Source organism: Myotis lucifugus, unplaced genomic scaffold (assembly GCF_000147115.1).
Source record: "Myotis lucifugus unplaced genomic scaffold, Myoluc2.0 scaffold_148, whole genome shotgun sequence".
NCBI lineage: Eukaryota > Metazoa > Chordata > Mammalia > Chiroptera > Vespertilionidae > Myotis > Myotis lucifugus.
Window position 1 is genome coordinate 665,119 of NW_005871196.1, and position 24,211 is coordinate 689,329.

General features: G+C 37.8%; 1 protein-coding gene across 1 annotated transcript in view; it reads left to right on the plus strand.

Moving 5' to 3' along the window:
• ADAM28 (ADAM metallopeptidase domain 28) overlaps positions 1–24,211 on the plus strand; it is a 57,985-nt gene that overhangs the window by 11,486 nt on the left and 22,288 nt on the right. Inside the window, exons 3-12 of the mRNA XM_023759119.1 lie at positions 1,188–1,264; positions 2,699–2,777; positions 3,960–4,036; positions 6,072–6,264; positions 7,904–7,981; positions 8,887–8,958; positions 13,063–13,232; positions 17,935–18,019; positions 22,002–22,132; positions 23,165–23,342. Of these exons, the coding sequence (XP_023614887.1) occupies positions 1,188–1,264; positions 2,699–2,777; positions 3,960–4,036; positions 6,072–6,264; positions 7,904–7,981; positions 8,887–8,958; positions 13,063–13,232; positions 17,935–18,019; positions 22,002–22,132; positions 23,165–23,342 (1,140 nt within the window). The remainder of the gene's footprint in view (positions 1–1,187; positions 1,265–2,698; positions 2,778–3,959; positions 4,037–6,071; positions 6,265–7,903; positions 7,982–8,886; positions 8,959–13,062; positions 13,233–17,934; positions 18,020–22,001; positions 22,133–23,164; positions 23,343–24,211) is intronic.

The following is a 24,211-nucleotide window of genomic DNA, read 5'->3' on the forward strand; positions in this document are numbered from 1 at the left end:
TCATACACTTTTGACCCCAGGGAAGACACCAATAATTGATAATTAAAAAGAAATATGGGCCAAAATACCTGACCTTGGAGATGGTAAATCTCTGCATAATATCCCTGACCTGATGGGTCTAATTCACTATTGTCCCTCAATGAGCTCTGGTACTGTTGTGGCCAGGAGAGGGAAGGGAGAAGAAAAGTTGGCTTAGGTGCAACAGCAGAGAGAAGAGCACTCAGTCCATCATAAGTGGTTCTCAATCACATGTTGTCACCATTTTTAGATCTCTTTAATAGCAATGTCTTGGCACTTTCCAGTGAATTTTTAGATGTTGTGTGCAACCATGACTAGTAACCTAGTTTTATACAACAAAACCAAAACTCAATACCCAATGCGATTTTTAAAGTACCCTGTATAGTCCTCTATAGTTCTTCCCGTAGACATAAATTGAAACTTAAGATAGTTCTCCTAATCCACATGGTTTACTTGAGGTGATATTTTTCTTTCTCTGAATACCTGAGACTCTTTTCTTCCTGATGGCTTCTTCTTGCCCTAGGGTGCATATTCTTGTTGGTTTTGCCCATATTCTGACCTCCGCTTAGCCTTAAGAAGATCTCACACTAAAAAGCATCAGTGAGATCCTTAAAGGTCTTTGGGTCTGTGGGCAAACTAATCCTTCTCAAATAATTTCCCTATCCTGCTTCACCTGGCTAATTCATATCTCAGCTCATGCATTACTTCCTCAGGAAAACCTTCCCTTCCTTTAAGATGTTAGACATCCCACATTGCCTCCATATTTATATCATTTATCATACAACATAACTCACAGTTATTGTCTGTTTTTCTATAAGCTTTATGACAGCAAGTACCAATTTTTATTGCTTCGAGTTGAGTTTCCAGAACCAAGCCATATCTTGCAAATAACCAGCACTCAAATAATATTTGTAAGATGCATGAATGGGTAAATGAATGGATGGATGGAGGAAAAGATGGATGTATATAAAAGTCTCACATAATTTATCTACTTAGTTGGCAAAGTTGTTAGATTTGTTAAGAGAGGCAGAAGCAGATATTTGGCATTATACACACTAATGTTAAGGAAAAGCAGGAGTTGCTTGCTAATGATTAAACAGATAGACCTAGCAAAATAAATATTTGTATGTGTGTTTTAATTGCCAGCAAATGTTTTTACATTTTTGCAGGAAAAATATGAAACTGAATTGAAGTATAAAATGACAGTTAACGGGAAAATGGCAGTGCTTTATTTGAAAAAATCCAAGTAAGTGTCTTTACTTCTGATATAATCCTCACCAATAGCTAATGAGCATGTGGGAAGTATGCTAATTGAGTCTGTTATTACTTATGTCTCACGTAAACCCTGGCTAATCAGCTTTTGCTCTCAACTGGCCCAAGAGGTACAATGAATATTTGCTCCTACTGAAGGAGTAGACACATATTGGGTAAAACAACCGTTTACAAGTATTTTGATAGTTCTAGGAATAAAACAAACTAAATGAGGTGCAAGCAGACATACATTTTATCAAATTCAATGAAATAATTATAGATTTCTAACTCTTCCCCTACACTATTTCATTTTATTATTCTAACACTGAAAGATTAGATTTTAAAGCAATTTGCAACCATTTTCACTGGTAAAAAAATAAGACATATAAAAGTTAAATAAACTCTAGGGCCAAAGAACCCAGTCAATGGTAAAACCAGAGTTGGGCTCTCCTGATTTCAACACCAATGCCCTTTCTACTCAGCTGCCCACTAACCCATCCATTTCTCTCATATGTTACATTAGGCTCGTACCTCTCCATCCAGTTTATTAAATTTAACGTTTCTTATCAAGTTTCACTGCCTAAGCTCTTACCCAAATCCTGATTACCCTATAGATACACTGTTTTAAAAGCAATTTCCTAATGTGTGCTTTCAATTTATTTCAATCCCTCAATTCTTCTATATAGGACAGCAAGATAGACAAATAGAATATCACCTTTTGCAAAAAAAAAAAAAATCACAACTGTCTGGAGTTTGGAAATAGTGTGCTGTAATGGAAGGAATACAGGCTTGGGATTAAGGCAGACCTAAACATGATTCTATGCCACTTGAACTATTTAATCTCATCCAAACAATAGAGAATAATATTTATTTTGTAGGATTGTTGAAAAGATTATATTAAATGACTCATGTAACAAGTCTAACCCAGTGGCCAGTACAGAGATAGCACTTAATACACAGTCATTACGTCCTTTTCTCTTTGCCCTACCTCTTTTAAAAATATAGTCAGGCTCCTATTTTCTAGAGAGTAATTGAAAGGATCTTAAGAAGGCTCGGCAGAAATGCTGGGAGGACCCTAACTGCCAAATGCAAGGGAATTTTCAATAAACTTGAACAGTCACCGGTGACTGAAGGGCTAGGGGAAATGCAGTTACCTTAAACTGGTGAGGAACAGCACTTTTTCAGCCACTTTTTACCAACTTTCCCCTCAGTTTCATTTCTTCCTCAAGTCTTTCTTCAGGCCAGGAAGCAAAGTCGGACAACAAAGCCGACATTGTTCCCTACGACCCACGACTCCCTGAACTTGTAAGGGGTTGGGACGAGGTCCTCAGGAATTAGAACTTCACTGCACACCCAGGGAAAGCTCTCACTTTGATCACTGAACTTTGTAATTAGCATGAGTAACTATGACTTTTTTCTTTGTCTCCAGGGATCTCCTGGCACCAGGCTACACGGAAACACATTATAATTCCACAGGAAAGGAGGTCACCTCCAGCCCACAGATCATGGTAAGATGGAGTATCCTAGATTTATTGTTAATTGGGGTACGACCCACACATCCGAATGCAGTCATGGACAAACAAGGAGTGAAAGGGAAGCAGCATGTAGAGCATCAGTGCTTTATTTAATAGTAATTTCTTTCTTTTTTAAATATATTTTTTAAATTGATTGCTAGAGAGAGAGGAAGAGAGAGGGATAAAGAGATAGAAACATCAATGAGAGCGAAACATCATCGATCAGCTGCTTCCTGCTCACCCCCTTCTGGGGACCTTGGCATGTGCCCTGACTGGGGCAGGGCGGGGCGGGGGAGGTGGTCAAACTGAGATCTCCAGGTTCCTGGGTCGATGCTCAACCACTGAGCCACACCAGCCAGGCTAGTAGTAATTTCTTGATTGATCCTCCATCATTTGGAGAGCTTGACAAAAACAGTCATTCCTTTACAAACATGGTTACCCTTTCCAGCCTTCAAGGTCTCTCTATAGGAAAGTGGACAGAAGGAGCTTCTTATTTTCATTAGAAGAGTAGAAAATTACATATGATCACTAAATCATCTAGTCTCTCAAAGTCCAGACTATTTCCTCAATGTTAGAATTATAAAATTATGCAGTAGCACAGGGGTTTACATAGGCCAATATTTCATCTTTCCAAAAGTAGAAAGGTCTACTTGATGGGAGCACAGACACAAGAAAAAGGGTGAGCGTTGTGCATTGTGCTGATGGAGGCAGAGCGTGCTGTACTAATCCAATTAGTCTGGTGAGACTTTAGATAAATCAAGAAATAACACATTCATTGGGAAAAACTCATACTTGTTAAAAAAATAATGAGTGGTTGACTGATTAGTCAAAGAAAGGAATAAATGTCTAATGTTTTAGGAGCTCAGGTTTTAAACATACATCTGTTTGTTGCTCCCAGGCTGTATTCAACCTGTTTTCCTTTATCTGCAACACAAACATTTACACCAACGTTTAGTTAGCAATCTGTAAGCATTTGGGATCATTACCTAAATATTAAAGATTTCAACCATAAAAAACTTAAAAAATGTTTTTACTATCTTTAAGTTGATTGTTATTCAGCATAAAATGACTTTAAAGCATTATAGATCCTATTTCAAAATTTCAATTTTAAATGTAGCAATGGTCTAAAAAACATGCACACTTTCCTTTATAAAATCCCTTTTCTCTTTTCTTTAGGATGACTGTTATTATCAAGGACATATTATTAATGCAAAAATTTCTGAAGCTAGCATCAGCACATGTAGAGGTCTAAGGTAAGACTTCATGAATAATTTGTATGCATCTTTGATGATTGGGTGTGTATATATGTTTAATAAACCCAAAGAAATGTGGAACATCTGTAATAGTGCCAACAATAATATATCTTATATAATAAAAGCCTAATATGCTAAGTGTCTGGTCGCCCGGTCAACTGTTCAACCAATCAAAGCATAATATGCTAATGATATGCTAAGGCCACTCAACTGCTCACTATGATGTTCACTGACCACCAGGGGGCAGATGCTCCAAGCATTAGGTTAGCTTGTGCTGGGGTCCAGCTGATTGGGACTGAGTGAGATGGGCTGGACATGCCCTGGAGCCTTCCTGTGGTCCCTCCTCACTGGCCAACCTCCCGCATCCTCCCCAGCCCCGATCATGCACCAGTGGGGTCCCTTGACCTGGCCTGTGCCCTCTCACAATCCAGGACCCCTTGGGGGATGTCAGAGAGCCGGTTTTGGCTTGATCCTGCAGGCCAGGCTGAGGGACCCCACTGGTGCATGAATTCATGCACCGGGCCTCTAAAATATATATATATATATATAATGTTACTGTAGGGAAATATGAATTCTAAGGACTAAAAATTTTTAAATTTGAAGGAAACATGACCCCTCTTGATAGTAGTTTATAAATTAAAAACCTGAATTGCTTTCTGAGTTGCTTTTCTTTGATTGGTTGCTTGCTTTCAAAATATAGGTTTTGTGTCCCAATTTTAAAGTCAGAGCCTTTAGGAAAGGGGAGCTCCTCTTCACCTTCTCTCTTTACTCTAAAATCTCTAGTTTGTCCTGTCCAGGCTTATCCATTTTTTTCTCTGTACTAAGGACTCCCCATGTGTCTGTCAATAATAAGATATCCAGACTTCCCATACCCAGACTTGAATATCTAATTTTTTCTTTCTTATCTCCATATCTCTTCCATATCTGTATATCTTAATGAAATCTTAATGAAGCTAGTGATTTTCTCTAAATCTGGTATTTTTCCAGTGTTTCTTATCACAGTAAATAATCAACCAACTACTTGCCCAATACAGAAATCTAGGTTCTTGATGACTTATTGCCTTTCAACTACCTATTTTAATCCATTATCAGGCCTTATTGATTATATGTTCTAAATATTTTCTGAGATTATTCACTACATTCTCTCTCTACTGCCACATTATGCAGACGAATGCAATCAATTCCCCAATTTATCTCTCCTGTCACCTCTTACTCTTCTAATTCTATGTATAATAAATCCATTTGCCCTATTGTATGTTCTTGTGCTTTTCTTCTTAGAAATTATCTGCTATAATTATGTATATTACATATATGTCATATAATTATATATATTTGTGGGTCAAATGTAATTATTTAATCAACATCTATCTTCCTCATTTGAACATAAGCTCTATGAGAGGAGAGACAATGACTCTCTTTACCACCTGCCTCTAGTTCAATGCTTAATGAATAATGGGTGTTCCCTAAATATGGTCCAATGAATCTTAGCTTGGGGCTTCAGCAGAGAGAATTAAGATGAAATTGGCATTATTCATTGATCATATGCTTTGCATATTATCTCCTTCAATTTTTATAACCATTCTATTGTATGTATTATTATTCTCATTTTATAGATAGAGAAAATGAAGCTATGTGAGTTTAAGTAATTTCCCATGGTATTACCACTAATAAGTGATAGGCCCAGAGTTTTAACCCTTATATATAAGACTACAGATCTTCCATTTTCAGAACACCTGAGAACAGACAAGGCAAGGGAATTAGAAGAACACTGGACCAAGAGTCAGGAAATTTTATTCTAGTGCCAACTCTGACTTAGGTTAGCTATATGACATTGCAGAAGTCATTTCTCCCCCATAGGTTCCATTTCCTCATAGAGAGAATAAGTCTGGATAATTTCTAAGGGGATCTTCAGCTGTAATGTTACACTGTGTTCTACTGCCATGAGCTTAGAATGTTTTGGCAATGGTAACTCTAAGTCTATTGCACTCAAATGCAGAAATATTTTTTAAGAAGCCTGGACTCTCACGTTTTTTAGGGGCTACTTCAGTCAGGGAGATGAAAGGTACTTCATTGAACCTTTAAGCCCTGCAAATCAGGATGAACAGGAGCATGCACTCTTCAAGCATGATCCCGATGAAAAGAAGGCTCCCAGCACCTGTGGGATGGATGACATGATATGGGCACATACATCTCGGAAGAATGTGACCCCACCTGCCACCAGTCTGGTCGTATGCATACCTCTATTTTCATTTGGAACACTCTCATCTATTCTGTCCTGTCTGCCCTGGGTTCTAGTCTTAGCAACTGCACATTGCTGAAACTTTACAGTCATTGTTGAAACTAATAGGTTATAGAGACATTAAAACCTTATTGCACATTGATTTATTTAATTTAATAAGTACTTATGGATCAACTAGGAGCAGGCAACTTTCACAATACTCTAACATACAGCAACAGTGTAAAGTATTATTATTACTTTGAGGTAAAATATCCTGCTGTCTTCATGAATGAACTCATTCAACAAACCCTTCTTCAAGTACTGCCATAGGTGCTGAGGATGTGGCAGTGAGGAAGGTAAATATAGGATCTGTCCACGGCAGGTTAGAATGTGCTTTCATATATGGAATCCAACTTTCAGTTACAAAAGATCATCTCTTATAAACATTTGGGGAACCCATAAGCAGTGGGCAGAATTGGTCCCAATAAAATAAAATCTCTGTTGGGTTCAATGTGCTGGGTGTTTGCTAACAGCCAGAACCACTTTTACCTGAATGCTGATCTCCTGGTTTAGCTGGTACAGACCTCTTGTCTCTGTCTCAATTCCTTGCTAATCATGTGCAAATAACCATGCTTCCATTCTCTCTCTCTCTCTCTCTCTCTCTCTCTCTCTCTCTCTCTCTCTCTTTCGTTTTCCTCCTACCTCACCAATGCTATGCCTTCTCAGTTCCTCTCACTGTTATCCTTCCTCTAAATAACGGAGGCCCTCATAATGCCCATCTGATATGTCTGTGTTTATTTGCCTATTGTGAGATCCTTCAGTGCACAGCCCATGTCTATTTCACTGCTATATTCCTAGTGCCCAGAGCGTTGTTGGTGCACAATAATTGCTAATGAATTTATTGCTCCCATGGAGGGTGGGAGGTAAGTATTATCATTAGATAATAGCTAAAAGTCTACCTTCAGGACTCTTTTTTGTTAATGGAAACTTATTTACCCGTTAAAAGACAAGCACTTCTAGAAATGCAACATAATAAACTTTGATGGTTTATTATTTAATACAAATAATGTCTGCTACTTTTCAATGGGACAATCACTATGAAATATGTTTTCATTGTTGTTATTTTGTTTTATTGTGGAGAGAAAGGAACAGACAATAGGGAGGCTTAGAATGTAGGAAAGAGATCCAGCTCTTTCTGGGAAGAAAAGGACAGACTAGGTGTCATGTGGCTTTGGGCATGGCACCATTGGTAAAGAAGGGAGTGTTCACTGGAACAGGAATAAAAGGATACTCAACGACAACAAAAACACAAGGAGGACCCTGAAGTCAAAGTTTGTCTATTTCATAGCAGGACAGTGGGAACGTCCACTGTTCAAAAACCTCTGAACACTTTTAATTCCAGCATTCCTATTTACTAGTTGTGTAATCACTTTGTTTGGTAAAACAAAGGGGTTGGGCTAGCATATCGCTGACATCTCTCCTAGCCCTGACATTCTGAGCCTGTCTATAGATAATTCTGGCTTATTAGCTAGAATTAACATCATAATCTTATCTTCCTTTATCCCCAGACAACAACCAATCTCATAAAAGAAAGAATCTTGCAGAGAAAGATCTTGTCTTAGTAATTTTTCTTGTTATATTGATTGCAGAAATTAAGTGACCATGACCGGAAAGTTTGGGAACAAAAGAAATACATAGAATATTACTTGGTCCTGGATAATGGTGAGGTAACTATATCAATAAATATGCCTTTTATAATCCCCTCCTACCTTAACTTATTATGTGAGTATTAGCTCTATGGATTGGTTTTTAAAAATCATGATTATGAGTAATCCTTTTTTACCAATTGTTCTGAACCTATGAAAAATTTGACATGTAATTAGACTGATATGATTTCTTCTTTCCAGGAATGGGCACTGGATATGAAATGCATGCAATACATTTTTATACTCGAATGTCCTTTCTTTTTATCTTAAGAGCTCCAGACTCAGTTTCCAATTAAATTTCTTTGTCATTTTGGCTTCTGTTTACTAGTTAAGTCATCGGTAAATTAGTATTTATGCTCATAAGGAAGTGGTAAACATAAAGGACTAATGAATAGGATCTTCTGGGGGAAAAGCGCTTTCTTATAATACTCATTGTCTAACTTCTTTTATAAGAATGCATTTTCATATATTGTGTGTTCTAAATCTGAGACCCACATGTATGATCTCAAAGGAAAAATTCTGTACTTTGATAACACAAGTTAATTAGTTCAGACTCTAAAACTTTGACCTCTCTTATTATACTAAATTCATTTACTGTTCATAATTTTTTAAGGAATAATCTATTCCTGGCACTGATTCTGCACAGATTAGGGAATCATGGTATTTAGCTGAAATACATTTGTAATAAAATCTTAAAGCTTTACACTGAGTTAGTACTTTAGGGGACGAAACATCATCTCTATTCCTAAAATGCTTTAATATGGTCAGAAAAATAAGGAAGCATTTATTTCTAACTTTTTGTAACTGATCATGGATTATAAACACTGATAAGTAAAATAAACTGAGAATGTCTTTATTTTTAAACCTTCCCATTATGTTTATTCCTATCAATGCCCATTTTTTTTTCCGTCTCGGTTGTCTTTTAGTTTAAAAAGTACAATCAAGATCCAGAGAAAATAAGAAAGAGGGTGTTTGAGATGGCCAATTACGTCAACATGGTATGATATTTATTTCGATGTAATTTTAACTCTTGCTAGGCAGTAACATTGGGTGTTTCTGTGAGTACTCATGAAGCAGGGAAAGAAAGTCAACATTCTTAAGACTAATACTGATGACTGCCTCTAGAAGGGTGACCATGACCTTTGCTACTTAATTAAATATTAATATTACAGGACAGAGACATTTCTCACCTATTTGTCACACTAGTCACAGCTCCTTGAAGGTATACAAGGTGTCTGCATGGTTTTTCTTTTCCCAAAGCCCAGTATAAAAATTCTGACAAACAAGTCTCAAGGGAAAGCCAATCACGGGAAGAAAATAAAACAAGCAAAATAAGGCAAGCTGTGGCACAATAACATCTTTCAATACATTATATCATTGAATCATCAAACAACACTAAAATATTATCAAACCTAATTTATAGCAAAGAAATCAGATTCTGAGAAGCAAAGTAACTTTTCTAAAATCACAAAATTAGAAAAATGATAGAAATAAAATTTGAACTTAGATTGGTCAGATTTCAAGCCCATTTTGATTACATAATTGCTGATCTGTTCTTTAAACATGATTTTATAATCTAACCTTTTTAAAAGATTTAAATATTAATATTTAGTTTATTACTTGAACATACAGTTAGCCTGCTTAGTTGAAAAGGGTCGGTCACTTTGTGGTGTCCTACACATCATCTAAGGATAGAAAGAAAATAAAGGTGGATTCAGTGACCAAGGTCCTATTTTGTCTTCTCACCACAAAGATCATGGGTGACTCACTCCTTCTTAAGGAAACCCCCAGTACTGGGCCATATTTTTTGAGCATCTACTTTGGTGCCAGGTACTTTTTTGAGATTACAGAATAAGTGAGAAACAAAAATGAACAAATATCCTTTGCCTCAGGGAAGTTTACATTTTTGTTTAAGGAGACAAATAAATCATATAAAGAGTATGTAGGATGGGTGATAATTGCTATAAAGAAAAATAAAGCGAGAGAGAAAAGAGAGAGAGAGAGAGAGAGAGAGAGAGAGAGAGAGAGAGGAGAGATTCATCTTAGGTGCTATGTGAAATAGGAGGCCTCTCTAATAAGGTGACAATTGAGTAGAGACTTGAAGGAATTCTCTCTGACCCTAATGGCAGGTGTGCAAAGCAGAGCAAAGGACCTGAGGGCAGAACCTAGATTGTCATGTTTGAGGAACAGTGGAAAGACCACTGTGGCCAGAATGTAGTAAACCAGAGCAAGGGTGAGAGGAGATGTCATCTGACAGGTAGCAGTGGCCCAAACCTGAAGGCCTGGTGGTTCTGTGTAAGGATGTCATGAGTGAGGAGAACATTGGGAGCCTGAGGTATGACATGGTCAGACGTGTGTTCTTAAAAGATGAACTTGGCCATTGTGTTGAAAATAAAAGGAAGGAAAGCAAGGGCAGAAACAAGATGAGACGGGAATTATGCCATAATTCAGGCAAGAGATGATGGTGGTTTGAGAAAAAGCAGTGATTATGGGTCTATTGAGAATAGCTAACAGGGTTATGACATGTGTGGAGATAAGAATTACAAAAATATAAAAGAGAAGAGTCAAGTGACATAAAGGGTTTTGACTTAATGAACAAGGAATGGGGGAAAACAGTAGGGGATGGTGACTCAGAGGACAGATTAGGATTTCCATTTTGGACAAATTAACATTGAGATATCTTTTTGTATAAAGATTTCCAGGTAGAAATGCTGCAAATATAAGATTGGAGTGCTATGTAAATCTGTAAGATATAAATCTGTAAGTCCCCAGCACATATAGAGAAGGCACGGGTCAGAAAACTGTAGCCTGTGTACCAGATCCATCCTGCTGCCTTTTTACAAAATAAAGTTTTAGTGAAACACAGCCACCCCCATTTGTTTGCACAAGGTCTGTTTTGCTGCTTTCCTGATACAATGCTGGAGGTGGTGAATAGTTTCAACCCAGAGTACACGGCCTCAAAGCTTAAGATATTTTCTATCTAGACCTTTCTAGAAATAGTTTGCCAAGAAACTGTTGGTGCAGGCTCACCAAGGGTGTGGGCCTAGATAAGTAGAAAAGAAACCCAAAGACAGATCATTGAAGTACTTCTCTGAGGAGAGATTAGAGTGGAGGAGACACTGATAGAGACCAAGAAATAGTAGATAGTGAGGCAGGAGGAAAACCAGGAGAGAGTTGTTCTTCTAGAAGCTACTTGAAACAGAAATCTATAAAAGGAAAAATGATCAAAGATTGTAGATGCTTCTGAGCACTAAGGATTGACCATTGCATTTAACAAAGTAGAGGTTATTGGTCACCTGGAGATGCAAGTTTCTGTGGAGTACAACAGTAAATCAGGATTAGAGTGAGTCCAGAGACAGTGAAAGAAGTGAAATTAGAGACAGCAAATATGGAAAATTCTCCCCAGAAGTTGCTATAAAGGGGAACAGAGAAATGGAGACTAAGTTGGAGGGAGAAGGGTCATAAAGAGAAATTCTCTTTTCATCCTCTAACCCCCATTTTGCTGCTAATGGGAAACAATTCCATAGAAGGAAGATGGAAGAGTTGCTGGAAGAACTCTTTGATCTGGTGCATAAATAGAGGAGTTGTCCTTCAATTCACAGAGCATTCATCGTAAGAAAGGAGAGGCATGGGTTGTTCCAACAGGTGTAGGCCAGGGGGTAGATAGATGGGTGGTAGGAGCTTGTGGAAGTTCTCTCCTGATTGCTTCTAGATGCTTAGTGAGTATGAGAAGCAGGGGCATCCATTTAAAGTGAGGATTTAAAAGAAACTGTCAGAATTTCAAAGAAAGAGGAGTGAGTATGAAAAAAATGTGCAGAGAGTGAATGGATTTTGGAAATGCAGCTGGTTTCTGGCGTGTGGGAAAGACCACCGGAGGTCAGTAGTCAGGGCTTCAATGTGGAAGCAGTCAGCATGGTGTGCTTTCCCTGTTGGGGTTCTGAGGCATGATGTGGGGCAGGCAGAGTGGGGAGTGAGCTTTAGCCAGGATTAGAGTTTTGTCAGGTGACTAAAATAAAGCAAGAAAGGAATAAGGAAGTTGAGGGAATAATAGAGAGGATTTTAATCTTGTTAGATTTTTACTTCTCTTTTGGTGATACTTGTATTCCTAAATGTTTTATTATTTTACAAACTACTTTTAATGCGGCAGAATGTTGCCCCATGAGAAAACCTGTCACTGTGGCTTTTTTTCAGTATACCTCAAAGATATAATTGGCATATAGCATTGTGTAAGTTTAAGGTGTTCAAAGCATTGCTTTGAAATACTTATATATTGCGGAATGATTACCACCATAGGTTTGCCAACACCTCCATCATGTTACATAATTACCATTTCTTTATTTTGAGAAGAACATTGAACATCTACTCTTTTAGCAATTTCCAAGTATATTATATGATATAGTAATATTAACTTTAATCACCATGCCCTACATTCTATCCCCAGAACTTATTCATCATAAAACTGGCAGTTTTCATCCTTTGACCAACACTATAGTTTTATAAACTACAGCAACTATTTAAGTTTTTATATTTAGAGTAAGCGTATTGTCTCATAAGCTTAACTTATTTCCAAAGGTTATTCTATGTGCATTGTAGTGTATTTGGTTTATAGTTCAGTTATCAGAATTAGAGGACCACTTATTTCATTGTGACTTCCAGATGTAGGACTTTTCCACATAGCACCTTTCTTTACTACTGTCCAAACCAGCACTGACTCAACCTTGCTAAGTTCTGAAACATGGAGATTCTAAGAATGCTACAAGGCATTGAGTTAAATGAAGTAATAGTAATGAACCACTAATAGAAAATTATATTTCTTGAGGTTGCAGACAGAAAAAAGGTTTGTCTCAAAAGAACCTTTTCTCAAAAAAAAAAAAAAAGGAATTTACAGACCTGAAATATCTAAGGGTGTTTGTTTTGCCTAAGAATGGGGGTACCAGCCTCTGCAAGAAAGAAATGGCAACTTCCATTCACAAGTTTGTTTAGAAAGAAAGCTTTTACAGTGGTGTTATAAATAGTTTGAAAATCTAAAGTATATTGAGAATATTAAATGATGATGTCACCATTATAAGTTGATGTTTTGTCATTTTTTTCTCTTTGGACAGGTTTATAAAAAGCTCAATACTCATGTGGCCTTAGTGGGGATAGAAATCTGGAATGATGAGGATAAGATAAAGATCACCCCAAATGCAAGCTTCACCTTGGAAAACTTTTCTAAATGGAGGGGGGATATCCTCCTTAGAAGAAAGCGTCATGATATTGCTCAGTTAATCACGTATGTATAGATTCCCCCCTTTTTATGTTATGTGGTTTTTAGCATAAAACTTCTCAAAGCCCGGGCAAAGCAAGTGGTATCTCAGGGTATAAGGTAAGGGGACATGGTTTAACATAGAAGGTTAAAAGTTTTAAAAGTATTCATTAGGACCTTATGTTGAATATGCTCTTTTCTTTTTTATGAGAAGCTAATGATTTAGTAATGATTCACAAGAAGTTTGTTTGTTTTTATTGGATGCACAGAAAGGAAAGACTGGTTTAGAGGATGGACAGATGAATTTAGATTTACTATTTAAAAAGAATTGATTAGCTTTAAGTGCTAGTCAGGACACACTTCTAGAATAGAAGATAAATTGAATATTGCATTCTGATTACACACCTCTACCATTCTGCTGAAATGACTAATTTTAAAAAAACAGGGAAAATAAATATAAAAGTTGTAAATTATACAAAAAGTGCTGAACATTTGCCTTAAAAGAGATCAAGAAAATTCTGCTGGATAGCTTGCAGCTGTATCAGATAGAAGGAAGCAGCAGGAAATTAGATTTTGTCAGAATTAATATTGTTTGCTGGTTATCTATTACAGTATAACACATCAGCTCACAACCTCTTGACTTAAACTAAGTCTTCTTCACTTATATGGCTGATAATTTGCCTGGTGAGGCTGGAGAAGGGGGGCTGGTTGGTCATCTTTCTGTATATACAGCTTTTTGTGTGGCTAACTTGGACTGCCTCTAACATGGCAGTCTCAGGATTTTGGATATCTTAGTAGGTGACTCACTTTTCCCAGAAGAGGCATTCTAAGGGGCCCAGGAGAGAGCTTTAAGGCTTTGTTTTGACCCAATTTTAGAAATGACATGGTCACATGATTTGTTCTGTTGGTCAAGAGCGAGTCATAGACCTATGCAGATTCATAGGCACTCCAGGATGTGAATATTGCAAAGCTGGTCTTTGGGGTTATCTTTGAAGAACAGCAGCCAGAGTTCCTTCATTTGGGAAGGTCAGCCAGACTCAAGGGCCCACCAAAGGTAAAACATCATTTTTGAAAAATTCATGATTTTTCAAGATCTTAAACTAGTAAGTATTAAGGGAATCCAATTACCAGACTGTCTCCAGGGCCATGCTTGATTATAGTGTATTCCTGTATGTGAGTAGTAGGATAGAGAGATACAAATTATACATAAGATAACAGGTGCATAAATAAAAAATTGGAAATCAAATGTCGAGTAAATTTCTTGAATAGGTTAAAATAAACAGATTAAAATATATGATGGAAAGAAATAATTGTCTATTTACTTGTAAATAGAAAGTTTACCATTTACCTGACTAATTAACAAAAGATACCTGTATCTCAGTGTAATCAGGTAGAGACCTTAGAGTCTAAATATATTCTATTCACTAAAAATTGGAACCAAACTAGATAACTCCAAGATGGGGAAAGATTTTATTTTTTATAAATGAGGTAGTAGTGAGATTGAACCTAAAAAAATGTAGATGTAAGTATAAGTAAATTTACAATATAATTTTTAAGAGGTCAATATCATTTCAAAATAACATATCTGAACACTCCACAGTGAATGCAATTTCCTCATTTTGCATGGCAAAAATTAATATTCTCCATTCTTGATGTTGATAAGTGGGAAGATATAGGTTCTTTTTTAAATGTAACTGCATCTACTAAGTAAATTTATTTTCTTTCTTTTTCAATCCTCACCAGAGGATATTCTTATTGATTTCAGAGAGAGGGGAAAAGAGAGAGAGAGAGAGAGAGAGAGAGAGAGAGAGAGAGAGAGAGAGAAACATCAATGTGAGAGAGAACATCAAACACACAACCTAGGTATGTGCCCTGATCTGGAATGGAACCTGTGACCTCCCAGTGTATGGGATGACACTAATGATGCATATATTGCAAATTTCTAGTACAAATGAGGACCAGGATCTTGAACAGATAGCAGAAGAAGAATAACAAAGAAATAAAGTGGAATCATTAAAAACTGAGAAAAATAAATTAGAATTACTAAAGACCAAATACATCATCTCCATAAATAAACGCAAGTGTTTCAAATCCCTCTTCAACAGGACAAATATTTCAATAACAAATAAGGTTCATTAACACAAAATCTTTCAGAATGGGCCCAAATTCCAAATCCTACTATACTTAAAACAGTGCTAAAGGAAAATAAAAGTAAATGGTTATAAAAATATAAAGGGTGTCCCAAAATTCACACAAGAAGTAATTTTGATAGAAAACACAGGTTTATAATTAAAAAATGTAAATTTTTTATTGATTCATAAAGTATAGGGTTATGTATGGAATAGCATATCTGGTAAATGGATTATTATGTCACTATAGCAAGCACCATTAACTGTTATTGCCTGAGCAGCCGCATTTTCGAAGAAGAATGGTCCGATGATGCCTCCAGCCCAAAATCTGCACCAAACAGTGACACGTTGTGTATGCATTTGTTTCTCAACAATCACTCCTGGATTTTCTGAACCCCAAATGTGACAATTTTGTCGATTAACCAAGACATCAAGATGAAAATGAGCCGCATCGCTGAAGATGATTTTGTTTGAAAAATCAGCATCCACTTGTTGTTGTTCCATAATCCATTCAACGAACTCTATTCGCTGTGCGTGGTCAGTAGGCTTCAGTTTCTTGAGTCAATTGAACGTTGTAAGCATGAAGATGCAAATCTTTCATGAGAATACGCTGTAGAGAGCTTCTCAAAATGTCTGATTCTTGACCATAGTGCCGAATTGATGTCCCTGGACTCTCAGCAACACTCTCATGAACTGCTTTGATATTTTGTGTTGAATGACTTGTTGAAGGACAGCCAGAATGTTTAGGATCACTAATTGAGCCAGTCTCCCTAAATTTTTTAATTAATCTCATCACAGTTGATGAAGTTAAATCACTATTCCGACTATATTTTGCACAAAAATTGAGAACTGTAGCTGCCAAACCTTCATTATTTTTAAAATATTACTCAACAATGAAAAAGCGTTTTTTTTTGTAGCGCTCCATTTTTAATAACCCTGAACTGTCAGCTGTCATGCTATCTTTTTTTTGGTCATTGGCAACACTTTACGGCACAAATGGCGTAAAATTTAAAACTTGTGTGAATTTTGGGACACCCTTTTATAACAGGAAAATATAAATTAAAACAAAGCATATGTGACAATCTATACTAATAAAAGGGTAATATGCTAATTAGACCAGATGTCTTCCAGATGACCTTCTGGACATCCTTCCCGACAAAGCTGCTGTGGCTGCGAAGGGTCGGAGGGAGAGGGCCGTGCCCCAGAAGTCCCGCCTCTGTGTGTGAGCTGCACAGGAAACACTTTTTCTGACCGCTCATTGGCTAAGCTTGCAGTATGCCACTTGCTTGGGTAATAAGAATCCAAGAAGGTGATCTAGGGTTTTTCCATCTCACTCCTGGAGGAAAAAATGGAGGTCTGCTGCTGGAGGGGCTAATAAATATCATATCCTGCCCTAGCCAGTTTGGCTCAGTGGATAGAGTCTCAGCCTGCAGACCGCAGGGTCCCAGTTTGATTCTGGTCAAGGGCACATACCTAGGTTGTAGGCTCCTCCCTGGCTGGGGCCCAGGTCAGGGCTCATGCAGGAGGCAACCAATCGATGTGTCCCTCTCACATTGATGTTTCTCTCTGTCTTTCCCTCTCCCACGCTCTCTAAAAATGAATGGAAAAATATCCTCAGGTGAGGAAAGGAAGAAAGAAAGAAAGAAAGAAAGAAAGAAAGAAAGAAAGAAAGAAAGAAAGAAAGGAAGGAAGGAAGGAAGGAAGGAAGGAAGGAAGGAAGGAAGGAAGAAAGAAAGAAAGAAAGAAAGAAAGAAAGAAAGAAAGAAAGAAAGAAAGAAAGAAAGAAAGGAAGAAAGAAAGAAAGAAAGGTTATATTCTATGAAAGAGACATCTTGAAAATGCCTAAAGAAAGTTGTCACTTTTTTCATGGTGAAGGGACTGGAGTCCGTTTTGACGAAAACACCTTGGCGGCTGCAAGGGCTGAGTGCTGGCAGCTGCAGTGGCTGGCAGTGGCAGCAGCAGCGGGGTGATGGGCGTGGTGCCTTCCCCTGATCAGCTAGTTGCCTTCCGCAGATGGAGGCCAGACTGTGGCTTAGCTGTCAGTAGGAAATCCCCTGAGGGCTCCCGGACTGTGAGAGGGGGCAGGCTCAGCTGAGGGCCCCCCCAGTGCATGAGGCAAAAACACATTTTCTGACAAGGGATGTATTCCACAATGAAAATATAATAATCATGAATGATAGATATAAAATATTAAAAGTGATTACATTCAGGTGCTTAGATTTAGGTGACATGACAACCATTGTATAAGAAAAATGCCTCATCAAATTAAAAAAAATAAGAAAATATTTAAATCATTTATTTATTTACTTTAGAGAGAGAGGAAGGGAGAGAGAAACAGAGAAATATCAATTTGTTTTTCTACTTATTTATGTATTAATTGGTTGATTCTTGTATGTGCCCTGCCTGACTGGAGACTGAACCCACAACCTTAGTATATTGATAAGAAACTCTAACCAACTAAACTACCAGTCCAGGAAAAAAAACGGAAGGACATATTTAGAGTGATGATTCACAATGTGAGTTTCTCTGTTAATCATTTAGAGTTGTGGATGAACTGTCTATAGAAAATAAAGCTTAGTTGTCATATCAATTTCTTTCAGGGCAACAGAACTTTCTGGAACAACTGTGGGTCTTGCTTTCATGTCCACAATGTGCTCTCCTTACCATTCTGTTGGCATCATTCAGGTTTGTTTAAGATAATCAATTGGTCTGTGTTCAAGCTTGTCAAATGCTCTGTTTTGTGAATTTATTGAGAAGATAGTATAGTTTTTTCTCCTTCAGTGTCTTGACATGGCTGATTAACATTGAATTTCAAATGTTGAATGTAGCTTGCATATCCAGTATAAACCCAGCACGATCATAATGTTTTATCTTGTTTATGGGGTCATTCCAGGGGAAAAACATTGAAGTTATGAAAATAACTATTTTAAAGGAATACCCTAAATTTGAATAAATCTTAAAGCAATCTGGACAGTCTTGAAACACACTTCTACTTTTCTTAATCTTTTTGATTTGTTTTTGTCTCCAACCAGGGAGTTGTATCTTACTAGATAGCAAAGTTTAACATATTTATTTCAACAGGATGAAACAATTTGTGAATGATAGGTATTACCTTCTCATCTTACACGAGTTTTCCTTGCTTGCCAGTCTTGTACTGTGCATTATGAATCTATTTACTTGGTTCTTTGAAACGAAGAAGATAAGGAAATCGGGTTTCTGTGGATTGGTGTTATCAGCAAATTTGTCTCTCCATTGGGAAATTAAAACTAGCAATAATTTTCTAGTGTTTTTAAGTGCACCTCTAATCAGAAATAATCTGGTAATGAAGTTGGCCATTGGTTGGACTTCATGCAATGGGGCACGTCTGGAATTCATTGAAGTACAGTCTTGGCAGTAATAGAGTTGAAAAAGATACCCATGTGCTAAAGTTTTAGGTTAATCAACACTTTTAAAGCTCCATTAGTTAAACATATCAAAGCTCTCCAATTGAATTAGAAGGTATTAAAAAGCAAGCTGGGGACTGGAGGTAGATTATTTTAAAAACATTTCTGATTCCTTATCATGCTGAATAAATTTTGCTATCTCTCATGGCAGGAAACCACTAATATCTTTCTCATTAAAATATTCCCCTTCACATATGTCTCAGATTTTGCTGCCTATGGATTCCTCTAATAATTTTATGGTTTCCCCCATCTTACGTTTAAGTCATTTATCCATTTTGAGTTTATTTTTGTGTATGGTGTACGTTGGTGGTCTAGTTTATTTTTTTTTTGCATATATCTGTCCAATTTTTCCAACACCATTTATTGAAGAGATTGTCTTGATTCCATTGTATGCTCTTGCCTCCTTTGTCAAATATTAATTGAGCATAGTGGTTTGGGTCAATTTCTGGGTTCTCTATTCTATTCCATTGGTCTATATGTCTGTTCTTATGCCAACATTGATACAGCTCGTAGGGCAATAGAAGCTAAAGAGAAAATAAACAAATGGGACTACATCCCATTTATTTTACATTAAAATAAAAAGCTTCTGCACAGCAAAAGAAACCATCTACAAAACAACAAGAAAGCCCACTGCATGGGAGAACATATTTGCCAATGTTATCTCCAATAGGGTTTAATCTCCAACATTTACAGGGAACTCATACAACTTAACAAAAGGAAGATAAACAATCCAATCAAAAAATGGGCAACGGACCTAAATGGACACTTTTCGAAAGAAGACATAAAGAAGGCCAAGAGACATATGAAAACATGCTCAAATTCACTAATCATCTGAAAGATGCAAATCAAAACAACCATCTCACACCTGTCAGAATGGCTATCATCAACAAATCAGCAAATGACAAATGCTAGCGAGGATGCGGAGAAAAAGGAACCTTTGTGCACTGTTGGTGGGAATGCAGACTGGTGCAGCCACTGTGGAAAACAGTATGGAGTTTCCTCAACGAACTAAAAATGGAACTTCCATTTGACCCAGTGATCCCACTTCTAGGAATATATCCCAAGAAACTAGAAACACCAATCAGAAAGGATATATGCACCCCTATGTTCATAGCAGCACAATTTACAATAGCGAAGATTTTAAGTGCCCATCAGCAGATGAGTGAATTAGAAAACCGTGGTACATCCACACAATGGGATATTATGTTGTGGTAAAAAGGAAGGAACTCCAACCATTTGAAACAGCATGGATGGAAGTGGAGAGCATTATGCTAAGTGAAATAAGTCAGTCAGAGAAAGATAAATATCACATGATCTCACTTATTTTCGGATTATAATGAGCAACATAAACTGATGAACAAAAACAGATCCAGAGACAGAGAAGCATTGATCAGATGCTCAAACCTCAGAGGAAAGGTAGGGAAGGGTGGGGGTAAGGGGTAAAAGTCAACCAAAGGACTTGTATGCATGCATATAAGCATAACCAATGGACATACACACCAGGGGGCTGAGGGCATGAATGGGAGTGGGGTGGGGGGAACTGGGGGGATAAGGACACATACACAGAGTCCAGATTATTATGACCACCTGACGTTTGTAGGCAAATTAGCTATAATTTCGTGCTGAAGTTGCTAGAGGGCCAGACCATTATAAATAGGGAAGCAGGTTGTTTACCATGACAGTAGAAGTGATTTTTTTCTGAAGACATGGGTAAACAATGCGGTTTAACAGCCTTTGAACGTGGGATATATTTGAACGTGAGTAGCCAGATTATTATGACCACCCCATCAGTACTTCGTTGGGCCACCTTTTGCCCTCAATACTGTGGTGATTCTTCTTGGCATTGACTCCACGAGATGTTGAAAGGTGATGCAAGGAATCTGACACCATGCCTGATGAATAACACTGTCCAGTCTGTGAGATTTGATGGTTGTGGAACCAGCTGCCTGATGACTCTTTTAACTTTGTCCCACAAATGCTCAATTAGATTGAGATCTGGTGATTGTGGGGGGCCACCTAAGCAAGGTAAAGTCTCCCTCATGTTCTTGAAACCACTCCTGCACAATACAAGCACCATGGCATGGCGTGTTGTCTTGTTGGAAGAAGCCATCTCCATTGGGATATGCCATCAACATGTTAGGATGAACTTGATCAGCAATGATACTTAGGTATGCTGTGCTATTCAGACGTTGTTCCACATGAATTAAAGGGCCCAAATCATGCCAGGAAAACACACCCCAAACCATAACACTTCCCCCACCACCTTGAAGGGTTGTACTCATGCATGTGGGATGCATGCTTTCATGCTGTTTCCGCCAAATTCTCACTCTGCCATCTGCATGATGCAACTGGAAACGTGATTCATTGGACCACATGACTTTTTTCCAATGCTCAACTGTCCAATCCTTGTGTTCCTGTGTGAATTGGAGATGTTTTATCTTGGTAACTGCAACAGCAAAGGTGTTCGAACAGGCCTTCGGCTTCCATATCCCATATGATGCAGTGTATGGCTAATTTGCCTACAAACATCAGGTGATCAAAATAATCTGGCCACTCATCATAATACATATCCCTCATTCAAAGACTTAAATCGTATTATATACCCATATCTTCAGAAAAAAATCACTTCTACTGTCATGGTAAACAGCCTGCTTCTCTATTTATAATGGTCTGGCCCTCTAGCAACTTCAGCGCAAAAGTATAGCTAATTTGCCTGCAAACATCAGGTGGTCATAATAATCTGGACACTCAGTATATGTAATACCTTAATCAATAAAAAAAATTTTAAAAAATTCCCCATTCACAAGAAAAAAAGGGCAGGTAATATGACCTGTGATGGGCATTCAGTATTGAAGTTTTTGTTTTATTTTATTTTGGTGTGTGTGTGTGTGTGTGTGTGTGTGTGTGTGGAGAGAGAGAGAGAGAGAGAGAGAGAGAGAGAGAGAGAGAGAAAGAAGAAGAAGAAGAAGAAGAAGAAGAAGAAGAAGAAGAAGAAGAAGAAGAAGAAGGAGGAGGAGGGGGAAGAGGAAGAGGAGGAGGGGGGGAGGAGGAGGAGAGGGGAGGGGAGGGGAGGGGAGGAGAAGGACAGAGGACAGATGATGGGTACGGTGAGTAGGCTAAAGCTAAAATCAGCCTCTCCACTTGGCTACAATAAAAGCATTTAATTATACCCTGAGTGATACTTTAGATTACAAACTAGATCTGTTTCTTGTTCTCACCCTTAGGACCACAGTGACAATGTACTTAAAGTTGCAGGGACAATGGCCCATGAAATGGGCCATAACTTTGGGATGTTTCATGACGCCCATGTTTGCAAGTGCCCTGCTACAATCTGTGTGATGAACAATGCACTAAGGTAAGTCTCTCTGGGAAGATGCTATTTCCCCCTGTTTTTTTTTTTTTTTTTAATTTTTCTCTTGGGTGTGCTACTCTTTTATGTCATCTTCCATAACATGGTCAAGGTTTTAAATGATTAAATAGCAACATCACAAATGTGTATCTATACCAAACTACTTTATCCCTCCCCTATATGCTAATATTTTTCATTAACTAACACATAGTTTAAACATATTTTCTCTTTGCTCTTAGGGTGATTTGTCATTTTATCCTCACCTATATGAAATCATTAGCATTTATCAAATTTTGATTAAGTTTAGATTGGGTGGCAGTAAGGAAAAAGTTCTAGGAGAAAAATCTAAAGAAGAAAGTTCTTACAGGAAGATGAAGAGAGAGTCTGTGAAAAGAGATTACTCATTTCTGCCTTGCCTTAGGCAAACTTACCAGGCAATTTTATCTTTAAAAATTCCAGACTCCCTTTTACACATTCATTTCCTCTTTTTCATTTCCTTCTTAGCTTCTCGATATAGGATTAGTCTCCATTCTGCGAAATAGCATATGGCTGCATGCCAACTACATATCTGATGCTATTTTTTCAAAATATTAGTACATTTAATATATATATATTGATTTCAGAGAGGGAGAAAGAGAGAAACATCAATGATGAGCGAAAATATTGATCGGCTGCCTCCTGTAGGCCCCACACTAGTGATTAGGCCTACAACCTGTGCATGTGCCCTGACAGGAAAGCGAACCCTGACCTCCTGGTTCATCGGTCGATGCCCAACCACTGAGTGACACTGGCTGGGCTGCATTTTTGTTTTTTTAAACAGCAGCCCGGATTCTGTATTTTTCTCATTTAGTTGGAGGTGTTTATGTCCATTCAGGTGGGCTAATTTAGTATGTAAATGAGCTTATGACTTGGTAGTTGATCAGTGGCTTTGATTTGCTCTTTTGGGGAAGGTTTCGGGTGTACCATCCCCAATGTCTGATATTTGTCCCCTACCTGCTCAGCATAACTGCATTCTCTTCTCTTTCCTTATCTTCACAGCTTCCATATACCCACAGACTTCAGTTCCTGCAGCCGTGTCAGCTATGCCAACTATTTTGAAGACAAATTATCAAATTGCCTCTTTAATGTTCCGTTACCTACAGATATCATATCCAACCCAATCTGTGGGAATCAGTTGGTAGAAATGGGAGAGGACTGTGATTGTGGGACTTCCGAGGTACAACTGAGTCCTTTATATAAAAGTTTAGTTTGTTTTAAATTGCCAAGAAGATAAGCTATACAACTCTATAGTGTTTGTACACTTGAAATCTATGTAATTTTATTAACCAACATCACCGTGATGCATTTAATTTTAAATAAAATGAAACAGTTTTGAGATATATTTTTAAAAATGATATAATGTGGTTCACTATAAAAGTTCATGTTTCTTGTGATTTTTGTATATTCACTTGTAAATACTTGCCAGGCCAGCTTTTCTAACAATGAATCCCGCATTGCTTAACAGACCTTCTTGGGTTTCTTCCCCATGTCTAGTTTTTTAATACCACTCACCAGCCGGGGCTTTGTGTCCTTATCCCGCCCTTTCTGTCAGAAGTACTTCACATCTCTTACATGCCCTATGCCTTCTTGAGCAGTCACTTTAGACAGAGCACTACGACAGTGCTCAGAGAGCGGAAGTAGCTTGCCCAAGGTCACCAGGCTGGTAAACGAAGGAGCCACGGTGTGAACTCAGGGGTGCTGTTCAGCAGTCCCACAGCACCCTGCACAGTTTATCCCTTGGTGACTCAGGACTTGTTACCGTTATAAGTGCCTGGCCTGATCCCACCTTGTTCACAGGGCAGCCGGGATTCTGCATAGGACCCTTGTCCCACTCTTATTAACACTTAATATAAGTAACATGTCAAACCCCCAGGGTCCAGCTTCTCAGTAACTTCAAGTAGGATTTCAGATCTATTCATTCTGTGAGAAAGAGCAAACTTTCTTAGATGATACTTATATTTGAAATTGGGTAAGAATTTTAAGCTTAAATATTGTAATTCTGAATATACCATTCGTCTTGGGGAATCTCAATTGCTACAATGAGAA